The following is a 15,133-nucleotide window of genomic DNA, read 5'->3' as shown; positions in this document are numbered from 1 at the left end:
AAATCCTTAAAAATGTCATTTTTTAAGTTACAACTTGGCGAGCAATATACTGAACTAACATTGACCTAGAGGAACTACCTAGAACCCTAACCTCCCTAGTTGAACCCTAACCTCCTCTTGAATGGTTACCAAGGTGAGTTGCCGTATAGCATCTATAACCCAGCACATACAAATCCTTCCTTAACTTTGTTTCTGACAACAGACATACATCGATATTAGAAAAACCATCCAATTTGTGCTTTCTACTTACCACATACCAATTAATATTTTATTTGCTGAAATTTTTCACAAACCGCTTCTGCGTTGCTGATGTATGTTAGTATATCTATTCTCCATAGCAGTTAATCATATTGAAATTTCGTCAATTCTTTGTAGCACGTCTTGCATCATTTGCATTATGCTAGTGTCATCTATATAATCTTCTGCAACTTTGGAAATTACTTATTCCAGCATTATTCCATTACTAATTCCAGCACATTTAGCACGTTTAGCATCCCTTTGCGTATGTCCGAACCTTTGGCATCTCTTGCATTGCGGGATGGATCCATTACTTCAAAGAGGTTCAAGTTTTATCCTCATGTGCTAAAGATATTCTATTTTATATATTTTATTTATGTCTTCGATGTAGTTGAAGCACAATATGAAAAGGTTAGTTTTTAATAGTATTTACGTCATTTTATTTTATTATTTTAATTTTATTTTTGACATCTACGCATTTGAATTCCCTTTGGTTCCTGACGATAACTTTAATTAGTCTGGTCAATTTATTTTCATAATAAGCATGCCATTCCAATTTGGCTATATTAACAGCTTTAGTTAACTGTCTATATTTATTTTCATTTTCAAATTTGATTTTTAGTTGATCACTATTCATCATATTCACTTTAACGTCAATACTTCCCCCTTTGAGGACCTTATTGACTCCGTGTTATTTTACTGACTATTTTTCCTTGGTGGAGATTTCTGTACTTGGTGTTGTTCATCATAGCCAACTCTCCCTCATCTGCTTCGTACATGATCACACCTACTTTTTCGATGCCATTTGAAGTTGCAGTCTACTGTCCCAATCATCTTAGATTTTCTTCTCTGAGTTTGCAGACTTTTCTTTGAGTTCTTTAGACAAGTTTTCCAAATCGTTTATACGCGAATCGATAATTGGTCCCCTTTCCTGATGTAATGAGCTTATTATATTACCTTCTGAGGTTTTATTTTTGTTGACGATCAGACGTGCCTGGATTTTTTTGGATTTTAGTGGACTCATACCATAAACATGTCTGCTGTAGGTATTTCTATTCCTCAACCTGCCAGGGATGCCAATATATATTAAAAATAAATGTGTTTCCAAAAAATCTAAAACATAAATCTCAAATAAAATGCTTATCTTGAATTTAATTTATTAGAATTAAATAAAACTTAGAAAATTTATTAAAATCTACCCGAACCAGCACCCCATTCATATCCAATTTAAATAGGGTTCTGGCATTTGCTACTCGTATAATAAGTCATTTGTGAAAAGTTGATGCATTTAGTTCAATTAGTTTTTGAGTTAGCATTGGAACAGACGTACGGATAGACAAAGCTAAATTGACTCAGAATTTGAGTCGATTTTAAGCACTTAAGTCTTTTAGTATACCCTTCGAACATACGTTCGTACGGGTATAATAGCAAATCACCCAAGAATACCATTAATTTTGACCTCTTAGGTAAAATCTATAAAATCAACTTTGTATAATTTACGCAAAAAAATCTTATAACCAACAAAATCAAACGCTTTGGCAATATTTATGAAAAGTGCAACACCCTCGCGTCAACTGAATACGGCTTTGGCGGGTCGATGCAGGAAGGAACTTGGGGCACTTTGCAATGTGTGCCTTTTGTGGAAAATGGCCAGGAGGCTTGGGGTCGCTACGACGGATGTATGTCGTGGGTGTCAGGATATGGCGGAGGTGGAAGATGTGGAGCATGTTCTCTGCGCTTGTCCGTTTTTAATGTAGAAGAAAAACCGTGTCTTGGTGCTTATTTTTATGATGGCCTGGGAGATCTGTCCGGGGTGTCTCTTGCGCGACTTTTCGCCTTCGCCAGGGAGGTTGTCTGGTTTGGATAGGATGTCTGGTAGTTCGGATTGCATGGGGGTTGTTGGTTGTTGGTTTTGAGGGTTGCCGATGGGCCATTCTGTTGGCCTAGTACATGGGCTTCGCGCGGGTGTACGGGTGCGGCTTCCCTCTCTTACTACTAATATCACCTAAGATAATGCTAGCACCCACTAAGAAATTTATAAAACTCATACAAGAAAACATTAACGGTTTAATCTTTATATTCTAACAAAAAAATACTCAATTTTATCAATGCCACACAATAGTTTAACTATATCAATGCTCAAAAAATCAGAGAAAGAAATATCACCATTTATCTTATCACCATCTTTTTTCTCATTAATATTGTATAATTTCCAACCCTTTAACATTTGTACTTTTTTCCGGCTTAATTTCTTTAGTTCTATTGAATAAAGTTCCCATATAATCTATTAGATCCTGATTGGCAAGACTTGTCAGACCTGTGCGCCAAATTTTTAAAAATTATATATTTTGTCATGCAAATGTGCCAAGAAGTTTTTATAAGGGAATTAAACTGAAAAACAATTTTATATAACAATTTCAATAAGTTAGCTATATAATGCGCATACTTACATACGTATGTAAGTAAAAATAATTTTTATTTCATTATATATATATGTATTATATGTATTTACGTATTATATATTATATACATATATATTGTAATTTTTATTGAAATGATATCACTTCAATTTTACAAAATATAAGTAATAAACAAGTAAAAACATTTCAGTCGGTATGAACTGACGGAAAAATACTTTGCACTTTGACAATCTGAGTTTAAAAATTTGTTTTTGACATATCTAGAATTAGCTTTCATTGTTACATGGCAATTACTCAAACCTGTTAAGACCACTCATTAGAAACTTCCGGGAAATTATATTTGATCTATAAGTGAACTCAAGACTGCCAAGTTTCATCAATCTAGCTGTAATATTTTCCAAAGATTAAAAATTTTCTTTTGGTGTTATATGACAGCTACCCGAACATGTCAAGTTTTCCACCAAAACATCAATGTATGTGACATGAAATGGGACACAAAATGTCCAAGTTTTATGAATCTGACTTTATTATTTTTTTTAATGTTTTAAATTAACTTTTAGAGCTCTATGGTAGCTACCCGAACCTGTCTTTTTGGTGGGTTGGTTTACCCGCCAAAATTTCAGGGTTACATCTGACCTGAAAGTGGATACAAACTCTATACCAAAGTAAATATACCCTTCAGGAGAATATGAAAAGAAAAAACATAATTGAATTTTGTTTGAAGCTTCAAATAAACTGTATTACCACTCCAACACTTGCATTACTGTAAAAAATTTAGGCTTTGAAAGTGAAACAAACTAAAATAATTCTTTCTAAAAATTTATACATAAAAAAAACTTTTAAATTTTTAAATGTTTTTCCCTAAAACTTTTGAAATAAATAGAATGTAAATGCTTCTGTTAGTTTGTTTTAATTGTTTTATCCCGTCGCTTAAGATGTTATGGCGCTGTAACATATCAGTTTCGTTTACCCTCAGAGAACCCCTGTTTAAAGATCCGCAACCATTGCTTTTAAATTAGTAATTTCATTGAGTAAAAATTAAAGAGAAATTGTAGATGAATCCGCAATGTTTGCAACTGCACCCGCATTATTATTTAATATTTTGAGAGATGAAGAGTTTATTTTGAAAGCAAGAGACTTAGCTGAATAACTGTAGTTCTCGCTTTAGAATAAAAACTCATATTTAAAAAACTTAATTCCACAAAATAAAATATATTTTTAAAAAAAAAAGAAAATTCTAATAATTTTTTAGCTTAACAAAATTCATTGGCATCCAATTAATAAAAGAAATAAATCCAAATTATTCTAAACATTTTCAGCAACACATAAATGCAATGCTTATCTTTAATACTGCAAGTATTATGCACTAAGTATTTTCTTAAGCCTTTATTGTTTTTACGTCTAAATATCGAAATACAGAAAAGAACTGATTCATATACATTATATAATATGGTATATGTACGATTTTATATATCAGTGATGAGCAACTAGCGGCCCGACAAATTTTTTTTTTGCGACTTAAAACAAAATTATCTGACCATTGGTGCAGTGGTTATGTCACCGGCCCTTTAACCGAAGGATCTCGGGTTCAAACCCCGGTCAGGTCACTATAAAAATTATATTCAATATTATATAACTTAATATGCAATACTAATGAATATTATACAAGTAATTTTTAAATATTCATAATATTCGATACTAAAGACTAAGAAAAATAAACAGTAAAATATTAATTACCTCAAATAATTAATATAAATAAAACTACGGCAGGCTAGTCTCCTACCTAGTTAAACTCTATGACGCTATGAAACTAGTGCATGAGAAATCATGCACTAGCCCTATGCTCCTTCTAGGAGTGAAGAAGGAAAAAAAAAAAAAAAAAAAAATTAAGTTTGTTTCACTTATTCACTTATTTACTTATTGTTTAAAAAAAAGATTTTCCAAAGAAAATATTTTTTTTTATTAAAAGTTGGCTTTTCATCTGATTACGCTCAATGCGCAATCAGATCTTTTATACACTGTTTGTTTTAACACAGTCTAAAAAATGTAATTCAATATACATACAAATCTATTTCTTATACAAATTTTTAACTTTAGCATGGTTTGAATCAGTTAATTTTCGTCAATACAAAAAAATAATAAAATAAGATTGATAAAATTTTAAAAAATTAAAAAACCACGCCTATATCAAGCCGTCAGCAAGCGGAGCTGTCTTCATCCTCCACATTGTAAAATATTTTTACAGCACTTTACATTATTTGCATCCCCATTAGATGTAAGTACAGAAAATATAGAAGATAAATTTAAATGGAGCTTATTGAATTGCAATGTAAAAGCGACCTTAAAAATAAATTTCGAGAAGTTAGTCTTATCGATTTTTATAAATTGTACTTCCCCGCCGAGAAATTCCCGATATTATCTGATCATGCAATAAAGATGTGAAGTCTCCTCGGAAGTACGTATCTTTTCGAACAGTTTTTTTCAAAAATTAAAATTATCAAAAACTCAGCTCGAAATCGACTGAATGATGAAACATTGGAAAGCTGTTTACGTGTCGCAGTTTCTAATACACCCGCAAATATTTCTAAACTTGTCGACAAGAAGCAGTGTCGAATTTCTCATTAAAACTTTTAATACTTATTTTTATTTTTTCTTAATATAATTTTTCAATTACTATAATAATATGTTTAAGTTTAAGAAAATAACTATAATATCTAGGATACATTCAATAAACATTTAAAAATAACTACAAAATGCCTTGAAATTACTTATTACTGAAATTAAACTTACTGATTACTGAAACTAGAAAATAAATCTGCTATAACTGCAGCCCGGGAAACGATTGTTTTTTCTCATTGAGCCCAATTTAAAAAAAGGTTGCTCATCACTGCTATATATAATCGTTAAAAGGTTGCTCATCACTGCTATATATACGTTAATCTTTGCTTTAAATATTGTATGATTTTTTTTATTATACATTTCGTAATATTTGCCTTTTTATTAAACATAAATGTATTTTGTAAATTTTCCACAACTACGACAAATTTCCAGATATCCTAACAGATATTTATTTTGCCATACATATTGTTTATGTATGTAGGTATATATATACATTTTTAAAAATAACTAATTAATACACGTTAAATACTTAATTAAGTGGTAGTTTTTGCGTGCATGGATGAAATTATCTAAATATCATTTGAATCAAGAAAGAAAGAATAATCCCCAAAATTGAATTAATTTTACGACTCTTATGTTTATTTAACGTGAATTGGGCAGGTTTAAAGCTATACAAAATAAAAGTAAAAATAATAATTTCCAAAATTTGTAAAGATATTTCAATTTAACCGAATTTAAACGAAATTTATGTCCTTATCAAATGGTAAAAGAATTTTTAGTTTTTTATATGGTTACGACAATTCTTTTTAAAATTTTATACCAAAACCTTGATTTGATTTTTAAGCTTTTTTTTGCTGTTTTATCCATACATTTGCGATTTTCTATAAAAAATAAAACAGGTAGAATTCACAATAAAATATATATATATTTAATATTAATGCTGAATGTAACATATTTAAAGTCAGGATATTATTTTATAAAATTATTAAATTCAAAAAAGTTATCATTTACATATTAAATTTAAATTTATCTCATTTTATGGTTAAATGACTCTGTTAAATCTAAAACTTTTTAACAATTAGTGCAATCAAATAACTTCTTACACTAAATTTCGAATCCTATACTCTTAATTTAATACATCAACACTGAACACAACGTGCATAAAGTGAATTTATTTTCAAAGATATACACGATCCATATAAACAGTAAAATTCTGATTGTGCATATTTCGAATTATGTGCAAAACGTACTTTTTGCATTTCCTCCCAATTTAGCAAATAGATTCCTGTATTTTGCATTTTCACTCTTTTTTTCCTTTTGAATTAAGATAACTCTTCTTTATAATAATATAAAAGACAATGAATAATACTTACGGAAATTTAATCTTAATACAGAATACAGTTTTAAATAATATAACAGTGTATAATAAAAATTTATTTTGTTATATTCCATTTCATTTAACATTCAATTCATAAATAAAACTCTTTAAAATAATGGCAAATGGAAAAATCTGTAATTATGAAAATATAGAATTGTTCACCAATTTCTAAAGCTCAAGAATTTTTCTTGCAGTGAGTTGATGTTATAATTTCATCAATACAGTATATTCAGTATTTTAAAATGATTAAAATGGCTGACTTAGATCGCAAATTAAAGTAATTAAAAAAAATATTTTGATATCAAACGATTTTATGCATCGATATTTTGAAAATTCGATGTTGTATTTTTGAAATTTTAGCCAATTTATTTAATAGTTGTAATTCTAAGACAGTTGTTAATCTGCTTATAAGGAAATTTATAAGCAGATTAGCTTACTTTTGTAGGAGTGCAAAATGTTCATAATTCGTATCACTTCCGTATTTTCAGCTTACATTTTTTTGACAACATTGAAATACTTAATTTTAAAAATTTGTATGTTTTTATTGTATAGAAATGTAAAAATGAAATGTTAAGGAAAAATGTTTTATTTTCCTTTTCAACCTTCGTGACTTGTGACCCACCCTACAGGTTTCAACCTACAAAAAATTATCAAATTTTTCGATCAAAAACAAAAGAAGTAAAATATATTCTGTCAAAGATTAGTTATGCATGTACGTATATACAAACGCACACATTTACATATTCATAACTATAACAATATGCATAACATTCTGTCCATATATATATATATAAATATGTACTTAACAAATACATATTAATAATTAACAACCATTACTCTACTAAGCATTTTTGTTAATTATTTTGAATAAAATTATAAGCTTTTAAAATTCATACTGTGATTAACAGTGAAACTTATAGTATAACGTCGAAAAAAAAGTAAATGCTTTCTTATCATTTTAACTGAAAATTTAAAAGTCAGACTCACTTAGCCACTTCATCACTATTTGCTTCTATTAATAATTCTGAATTGTTTGAATAATATGTATAAAGAAGTTTGCTCTGTTTCTTTTATATACGTACACATATGTATGTGTAACTTTTGTTAGATTAATCCATACATAAAATTTTTTAAAAATAATAAATAAGAAAAAAATAGCTGTGTGTACATACTTTGAAGCCTTTCTCAATTTGAATTAGCACTTTAAGAAAAAATCATCATAGCTATATTGCACACACACACGTTGTTTTTTATACACAGGTCAAAAGTTGGGCGGTTTTAAAATTATGCATGTATGTTCTAAGGTATTACAATAGATTTCGTTTAAATATTATTAGGGCCTGACCGATTTTACTCGGAAAGTGAGTAACTATCATATGCTTGTATAATGTAAATTTCGAGTGAGAAAAATTATTCCGATTGCGTATCTTTTTTTACCGATCGTACGAGATAATTTTTAAGATAATACCGATCGTATTGTGTATACAATAGGTAGATTATGTGATGGCAACAAATTTTGCATATCGAGTTTGCGGTGGGAATGCACTTCTCCACGTTAGGGAAGTGTAAATAAACTATTTTTAGCAATCTGTCGATCTGTCGGTCTTTTTGTCTGTGTGTGCACGCGTGTATCTCAAGTTCGGCTGAGCTGATTTTGATTAAATTTTATATGTAAGTTTATTTCGACCATGGCACGGATTAATCAACTTTTGGGATGTATCAAGCCTCGGAAACTGCACTTTTAAGCGGGCCTGTTTTACATTTTTGAACTTTTTGAAGAAAATATTCAACCGATTTACTTGAAATTTCATATATAAGTTCAGTTCGACCGCCCGCGAAACCTCCTAACTTTTAGAAGAAATCAGGTAATAGCAACTGGACGTTTACTACGGGCCAAATATACATTTTAGCGTATATAAAGTGAAATAATTAACCGATTTCATTGAAATTTAATATTTAAATTCTTCGTATTAGAACAATAAACATATAATTTTTTTGGAAAGATCAGGACTTGAAAACTGATCTGCGGGCTGATTTTACATTTTTGATCATATCAACGGAATGAATTGATGGAATTTCTTGAAATTTTATATTTGATTTCTGGTTGTTACCGAAACTAACTGGCGAGCACTTCAGGGAATTTGGGTAACACAAAGCGAAACTCTACTATAGGCTTACTAATGTCCTAAAAATTAGAAAGAAGTATTTAACAGAAATTTTTATAATATTCTGTAGCACTTTCACTTAACTAGACAATACACACTGCGGTCGGTTATGTGCTGACAACATCAGATTTTTTTAAATTGTATACAAAAGTTTTTCACTTTGTTTTTGAAAGTGAGACGTTCACTCGAGTATTTGAGAAAAAATGAAAAAATCCAATTAAAAAAATGAGTAATCTTATTGGAAAAGTGAAACATCCATTAGAAAATACTTATAATTTTGATTTGAAAGTGAATAAAAAGTGAGTTAAAAGATACACGATCAGGCTGTTAATTTGTTTTTGTAGTAAATCCTTTCATATCTACACTTTGGTCTGTCAATACACATACATATGTTTAAATGTTAATTTTGCTTTTCTTCAAAGATAACTAAACTCCAGCGGTATCACAAGGTGCCAAATTGGCGTGCTACACAGACTAAAGTTCACTTAAGATTTTTAAAAAACCATCAATGACGGTATGAAAATGATTTACAGCGATTACAATTTGAATGTTGATTTATTTGAGCAAATGTAGTTCTATTTGCTATACATATTGAGAAATATAAAACAAGTAGTAGTAAGTCAAAAGCTTAAATCAATACATACTTTTGTAAGTTTCAATAACAAAAGTAAAGTTTTTTGACTGAACATAACGAAAATACATAATTAGATTTCGAATATGATGGAGATCTTTTCTCATTGTTTCATAAATCTTTTTTTAAAGTAAACTAAACAAAGAATCTAAACATATTTTTGAAAATAAATAAAAAAAAAATGGTTTTTAGCACCTTTTTAACAAAGGTGAAAAAAAAAACTGTCTGTGCTTTTGTTTACAAAATTATTGCATTCTTTGAGATAGAAAGCTGAAATTTTAAATTGTAAAAGATTTTAACAAAAAACTTATTTCTGTAGAAAAAAATTTCCTATATGCGAAGTCGAAAATATGGCATTGTTGACTGCTTATTGAAATAGTTCATAATCGTAAGAACAAAAACTTTTTCCACTTCCGATTTTTAAGTGCCTCTAAAACTCTAAGTTTTTATATGCTTTTAACACAAATTTAACATGTTTTCCTGACAAAAATGTGAGAGATAAAGAAAATTTTTAACTTAGCTGTCATTCTAGTACATCAAAAAAAAGATAATACCAATTTTTGAGAAATTTCAAGTGTTCTAAAAAAAATTCCGGCTTTGACAAACTTTGTCTCGAAAACTATATCGCAAATGTATTTGATAGTAAAACCGAAAACAAAAATCAGTCAATTACCTGTGCTGTAATTTATGTTGTATGATTCCGAAGCTTTAAGCATTTATTATGCGCAAGAAAAATGTGGTACGTTTTTTTCAGCAGGCTGTAGCTCAAAAAAGAGTATATCATAAAAGCACCCGCAATTTTTACTTATTATAATTTCTTAATAACTTTCCCACTTTTTTCCGTGAAGAAAAAATTAATTGAGTTTTTAAGAGAATTCAATCGTTAAGTCAAATCTCCTTACATTTTCTAAAAATAAATTTGCCTTCTAAGTCTGCAAAATTTTATTTAAGAAATGAAGATGTATTTCAACATTTTACATACAGGGTGAGAAGACATTGAATGAAATATTGAATGACTTAGAAGTAATTGAACTATCTATTCAGAATAGAATAGAAATGTTTTGCTATTGCGTATCTGATTTATGTATTTTTCCAGAAATATGCCAAAATAAGTATATTCTTTTAAAAAAAGTTCACTCAATAATAAAAAAAAAAATCTGATGTCCGTATGCGATCACAGATCTGATAACCGACCGCATTGTGTATTGTCTAGTTAAATGAAAGTGTTACAAAATATTATAAAAATGTCTGTTAAATACTTCTTTCCAATTTTTAGGACATTAGTAAGCTTATAGTTAACATACCTAGAAAAATGTAAATTTGGCTCTTAGAATCCTCTTTTCATTCTCTACTAAGTTTGAAAATCAAAATTATATAGTAGAGTTTCGCTTTGTGCTACCCGAAGTCTCTGAAATGCTCGCCAGTTAGTTTCGGTAACAACCAGAACTCAAATATCAAATTTCAAGAAATTCTATCAATTCGTTCCGTAGATATGGTGAAAAATGTAAAATCGGCCCGCAGCTCAGTTTTCGAGCCCTTATCTTTCCAAAAAATTTACATGTTCATTGTTTTAATACGAGGAATTCAAATATTAAATTTCAATTAAATCGGTTGATTATTTCGCTTTATATACACAAAAATGTATATTTGGCCCGTAGTAAACGTCCAGTTGCTCATGCCTGATTTGTTCCAAAAGTTAGGAATTTTCGCGGACGGTCGAGCAAAGCTCAAATATGTAATTTCAAGTAAATCGGTTGAATATTTTCTTTAAAATGGTGAAAAAGGTAAAATTGGCCCGCAAATCAGTTTTCGAGCCCTGATCTTTCCAAAAAATTTATATCTTCATTGTTTTAATACGAGGAATTCATATATTAAATTTCAATGAAATCGGTTGATTATTTCTCTTTATATACCCAAAAATGTATATTTGGCCCGTAGTAAACGTCTAGTTGCCGATGCCTGATTTTTTCGAAATCATAGGAATTTTCGCGGACGGTCGAGCTGAGCTTATATATAAAATTTCAAGTAAATCGGTTGAATATTTTCTTCAAAATGTTCAAAAATGTAAAACAGGCCCGCTAAAAAGTGCAGTTCCCGAGGCCTGATATATACCAAAAGTTGATCAATCCGTGCCATGGTTGAAATAAACTTACATATAAAATTTCATCAAAATCGGTTCAACTTGAGATACACGCGTGCACACACAGACCGACAGAACGACAGGTTGCTAAAAATAGTTTATTTACACTTCCCTACTATGGAGAAGTACGTTCCCACCGCAAACTCGATATGCAAAATTTGTTGCCATCACATAACCTAACTATTGTTTACACAATACGGTCGGTAATGAAACATCCAATTAAAAAAAAATTTGTTGGAAAAATGACATATACCATTAACCTAATACAAGAAAGCATATCATAGAATGCAGATTCTTCCTTGGAAAAGTTTTAAGAGAATTTATATAAATATTTCAATTCAATTCAATATCATTTATTGTTTCAAGATAAATATACATTTTACAATAATTTTAATATATTACTTAAGTGCTAGAATTTTATGTTATTCTTTTCAACTTATTCAAAAACTTGTTTATCTAAAAAATTCAATTTAAAAGGGTAATAATAGGAAAACCAAAAGAAAAACCTATAGACAGTTTAGTTTTAATTAAAACTTATTCTATAGTAAAACTTAGCCTAAATTTATAAATAGTTTGTTGATATCTGTCTTAACAGAGAATTATCTGAGTTTTCACAGTTATGCAAAAATTTTTCGATCAAAACATCTATTCTTTCAGGTATTAATGAAATGTTATCTCTATCATGCAACGCAAGGGTAGAGTAACGAATTGGTAGGTTCGTATATCATTTTTAATATTTTATTTTGCATAACTTGAAGTTTTTTAATATAGGTGTTGGCGCACTTACACCAAACAGGTACGCCGTAAAAAATTATAGGTTGAAAAATTACCTTAAAGATAATTAACTTATTTTTTTCGCTTACTCTAGATTTTCTATTAATAAAAGGATAAAGAGTCCATATGGTAAAATTTAGTTTATCGATTATAAATGAAATATGATTATTGAAAATTAACTTTTTATCAAAAATGATACCCAAATATTTAATTTGATCGGACCATTCAATGGGCGTGTTGTGAATTGTTAATTTAGTTTGGGGTAAGAAACAAGCCTTTCTCTTCTTTGTTATGAATATAGCTTGTGTTTTTAGCGGATTTAATAAGATTTTCCATTTCTCAAAATAATTTAAAATAATATCAATTGATCGTTGAATATTATTAATAATATCAGTAGCCAATAATCCTGATGTGAATATTGCAGTATCGTCTGCGAAAATTGAGGATTCACAATTTGTGAGTGAAGGGAAATCATGAGTGTAAATATTGTAAAGCAAAGGAGCCAAAACTGATCCCTGAGGGACACCAGCACCAATATGTTTATTAATGGATTTTTCATTACCAACAGCGACCCGAAAAAATCTATCACACAAAAAGGATTCTATAATTTTTGTTAAAGGTATGGAAAAATTCAAGTTTATGAGCTTAAATACCAAACCCCCGTGCCAGACAGAGTCAAATGCGGATTTGATATCTAATGCAACAATAGCTGCAAATTTTTGTCGCCTAGTTGTTCCTGTATAAATTGCGATAGCCTTGTCAGAGGATGATTAGTACTGTGACGTGACCTAAATCCGAATTGCTGATCCGGTATATATAAATATTATTCCGATATGATAAGTTCTAATTAAAACTTGTATGCCAAATTTTTATTTTTATTCTTGATCAAATAATTTTTCTATATTCTATTTAAAGTGAAATATACCATTATTTTTGGAAGGAATAGAATAATTGAAAAAAATTTATATTTTTATTATTTTATGTTTACTTTTACTTTTCTACTAATTTGATAATTCAATTGTTTTAATATCGTTTTAATATTTAAGATTTAATTCTTTTTGTTTTCAAAAGTATAAAAAGCAAATCTCAATAAATAAACAGTATTCAAAAATAAAAACTCGTGCTGAAATATATTTTAACAACTTTATTTTCTTAAAAGCTATTCTTAAAATTTATCCTAATCTCTTTCTCCCTTCAAAATTTATCCCAAAACAAAGATATTTGAATGAATCAGAGAAAAAAACTTTGAAAAAAAAATAATTTAATGAAACTTTCCCTGCCTTGTTTGTAAGAGACTGTGAAAATTTGATCTGTAACATACTTAATACGCGGTTTTATATGTAAAAGAACACCTACATATTTAATTCAGCAACCAAAGTCGTACTACTCAATAAATTATATTGAAGTTAAATCTACATTTTAGTAGGTACTGTGATATTTAGTAGCATTACACTTAAAGTTTCTTACTAAAACTTTATCTTTTAAATTCTTCTTGTATTTTATATTGAAAATTAATACACTTACGTATTTTTATTTTATTTTAGGTACTGTTAATGCAAACGGTGAAACAAAAAGACAAAGAACATCATATACAAGATATCAAACATTAGAATTAGAAAAAGAATTTCATTTTAATCGTTATTTAACGCGTAGAAGAAGAATAGAAATAGCTCATGCATTATGTTTAACAGAAAGGCAAATAAAAATTTGGTTTCAAAATCGCCGTATGAAATGGAAAAAAGAACATAAAATGGCATCAATGAATATTGTACCATATCATATGGCCCCATACGGACATCCATATCATCAATTTGATATTCATCCGTCACAATTTGCGCACTTGAGTGCATAGGACGCGTGGCACTTTTCGGGTACTGGTGCTTAGAGACTCAATCAGTTGTATCAAGAACCATATCAAGGATATCAGGGCAATCAGGATAATAATAGTACAACAACTTCTTCGTTGTTTACAGCATCAAATTCTGAATGCTCCAAATATCCTACAGAATTTTGATCTCAAAAATTATTGTAGAATTAAAATGAAGATATATGAAAATAAAAACAAAAAAAAACAATTACATAATGAGTTCCCTGATACAACTGATTGTTGAAAAAACTATATAGAGCATATAATTTTCTTGTTGAAATTATAGAAATTACAAAAAAAAAACAAATATATGTGATCATACAAGTTGGTTTATGATACTGGTCATAAGGTATATTAATATGTATACATGTACAGATATTTTAACGTATATATACAACATAATAATACACAATTTATGTTTATATATACCTGAAACATATGCACATGCATACGTATACACTAAAAGAATTCAATATTGTTTAAAATAAAAAAAAACAATTACAATAAAAAATAAAATTTCTAAATATAAAATAAATAAAACATAAGGTTAGTTTGTAAGCAAGATTCTTTTTTTTTGAGTTTTTTTTTTATTTTATTTATTTCTTTAGTCTTATGTAATAAACTTTAATTGTAAATAATTAAAAGAAAGAAAAAAAAATTCCTGTAATATTAAAATTAATAACTATAAGAATTGTAACTATTATTGAAGTAATAACAAAAAGAAAAAGTGAACCGTCCAGTATGATAAACCGAAATCTCTAAGCAGTATTCGAAAAGCCATTAGGTTGTAAGGTTATTAACTATAATTAAATTAAAATAAATCTAAACTAATTAAAAGGTAAAATTAAATGAAATAAAAAATTTGATAAATTAATGAATAAGTATTATTACGTGGTTATTGA

The 15,133-nt window shown here is 28.7% G+C and overlaps 1 protein-coding gene across 1 annotated transcript in view; it reads left to right on the top strand.

The window, feature by feature from the left end:
* Positions 1-14,681, top strand: part of LOC129616400 (homeotic protein Sex combs reduced) — a 73,299-nt gene extending 58,618 nt beyond the window's left edge. Inside the window, exon 3 of the mRNA XM_055532026.1 lies at positions 13,909-14,681. Coding sequence (XP_055388001.1) covers positions 13,909-14,216 — 308 coding nt within the window. The 3' untranslated portion in view covers positions 14,217-14,681. The remainder of the gene's footprint in view (positions 1-13,908) is intronic.
* The last annotated feature ends 452 nt before the right edge of the window (positions 14,682-15,133 follow it).

This window comes from Condylostylus longicornis, unplaced genomic scaffold (assembly GCF_029603195.1).
Source record: "Condylostylus longicornis isolate FDR11 unplaced genomic scaffold, ASM2960319v2 ptg000194l, whole genome shotgun sequence".
Lineage (NCBI taxonomy): Eukaryota > Metazoa > Arthropoda > Insecta > Diptera > Dolichopodidae > Condylostylus > Condylostylus longicornis.
The sequence above is the reverse complement of the archived record's forward strand: the minus strand, read 5'-3'. Positions and strand labels throughout refer to the sequence as shown.